At 42.4% G+C, this 1829-nt stretch overlaps 1 protein-coding gene across 1 annotated transcript in view; it reads right to left on the bottom strand.

Annotated features, from left to right (window-relative positions):
• The window catches only part of LOC101850581 (ATP-binding cassette sub-family D member 3), a gene marked incomplete at its 5' end in the record, with an annotated part of 39238 nt that overhangs the window by 7116 nt on the left and 30293 nt on the right, over window positions 1-1829 (bottom strand). Inside the window, 1 exon segment of the mRNA XM_013085463.1 lies at window positions 262-312. Coding sequence (XP_012940917.1) covers window positions 262-312 — 51 coding nt within the window.

Here is a 1829-nt window from a genome sequence, read left to right as displayed (position 1 = left end):
GGCACAGTTATGAGCGTGACATGAATCAGCCCATTTACAATTCTACTGTGCTTGAACGAGAAATGTCCCCCTTTTGGGAATGCCCTAAAGACAACAGTCAGTGGCGATTTTTTTTTTGGTGAGCATTGACTCTATTTAACAGAGAAAAACAACCACGAAACAAGTCAATCCCTAAACTGAAATCAGTTGAACAGGAGATCCTTGAAAAGCAAACAACAAGACTAATAAAAATGACACGGGACAGGCAGAAACAAAGCTCACCTGTACAGAATCCCATCCACCTTCTCGGTCTAAGATGTGACCCAGCTGGACCTGACAATAGAAAAAAAAAAGTCATTTTGAGTGTGTGTGTGTGTGTGTGAGTGTTTTACATCGCTCCCAACTGCAAAAGGTCATATGAGCGTGCGGGACACACAAAACTTTTTCAGTTCGTTGGAAACTTTGAATTTTGCCCGAGTGGCGGCCGATGTCTACTCTTATCGATTTTAGACCACCAAGGGATCTTTCAGCCGTGCAGTCTCGGCATTGAGAAGAATAGGACTGACGTGGTGCTAGCCCGTCGTACGAGGCGACTAAATGGCGAACCAAGTAGTGACTCCTGAAACAGAGTCATCCTGCCTCCAGGTCAGGGGTTGAGTCACGAGGCTAACAACCTCTCTCGTAAAAAGAACCTGTTACAGAAACACATACAAGCAAAAACCATTATCTCTGCTTGGCTGATCGTGGATCTTCTCCAAATGGAGAGTTTATGATGGAAGGCGGTGAAAGCCGAAAGGACATGAGAGAAATGAAGCTCACTTGGAACGAGCTTGGAAGGATGGCTCAGGACAGAGATAAATGGAAGGAGTTTGTATGTGGCCTATACCCTGCCAGGGGTGAAAGGCATTGATGATGATGAAGGGATCTTTAACATGCGCAACTTGCAAACGGGCCCTCCGAGATTTTTCGCCCTTGTCCAAGAAGGCTAGGTGTAGATCTTTCCCACCATAAGATAAGGGGTGTGGCTGAAAGACAGCAGTAAGAAGGAGCCAAGGAGTAGCAGTAGAAAGGCTGCAGAAAGAGTCAGGAGCCTAGAGGAGGGGGCAAAGGAGGTGAGGGGGTGGGAGCAGAAAGAGGAGACGAAAGCAGACGACAGAACATTGCAAGAGAGCAGGAAAGGAGGTGAAAGGAGACCAAAAAAAAAGTCATCAGAAACGTTACGAAAAAGAATATTTGGATACTTTAAACAACTAGCACGCTCAACTGAAAATACAGTATAACATGGACAGCTCAAATTCGTTCGGACCGGCTTCCGTAGTTCGAGGGAACTGTAGTTCGAGAGAGTATCTTACGTAAAGAAAGAAAAAAAATAATAAAATGGGACTGCAGGAACAGTTTGACGGATGCCTGGTTTCGAGTCTTCGGTGTTCGACCTATCCCTGTAATACTGTAAAAATCAATCGATTTTGGTATGAAAGAAGAGATAAACCAAAGCCTATTCTGAAAAAAAAAAAAAAGAGAAAAATGTTACTACCATGCTTGATTCACACTAATTTTTAAAATTAAAATAACTTCATCAGATTCCCATCTGTTTCCAAGGAATGATCAGGTAGCCCCCCCCTCAAATATATAGTTTGGCATTAAATTAAATCAGGATGAGCCATAGAAAAAAAAATTCCAGAGTTTTTCAGCCGCTAGGTGTAGGAATGCAATGAAGCTCTTGATAAAGCAAATTCAGCCAAACAAATGATGAATATATGTAGGGTACTGGTATTTTTAAAATCGAGTTTAACTTTCCCTTGTGACATTTGAACAGGAAACTGTATTTTTCATTCATATGTTCACTTTTT

Source organism: Aplysia californica, unplaced genomic scaffold (genome assembly GCF_000002075.1).
Source record: "Aplysia californica isolate F4 #8 unplaced genomic scaffold, AplCal3.0 scaffold00377, whole genome shotgun sequence".
NCBI classification, from domain to species: Eukaryota; Metazoa; Mollusca; class Gastropoda; order Aplysiida; family Aplysiidae; genus Aplysia; species Aplysia californica.
Note: the sequence above shows the minus strand (reverse complement) of the source record. Positions and strands in the feature narration are given on the sequence as shown.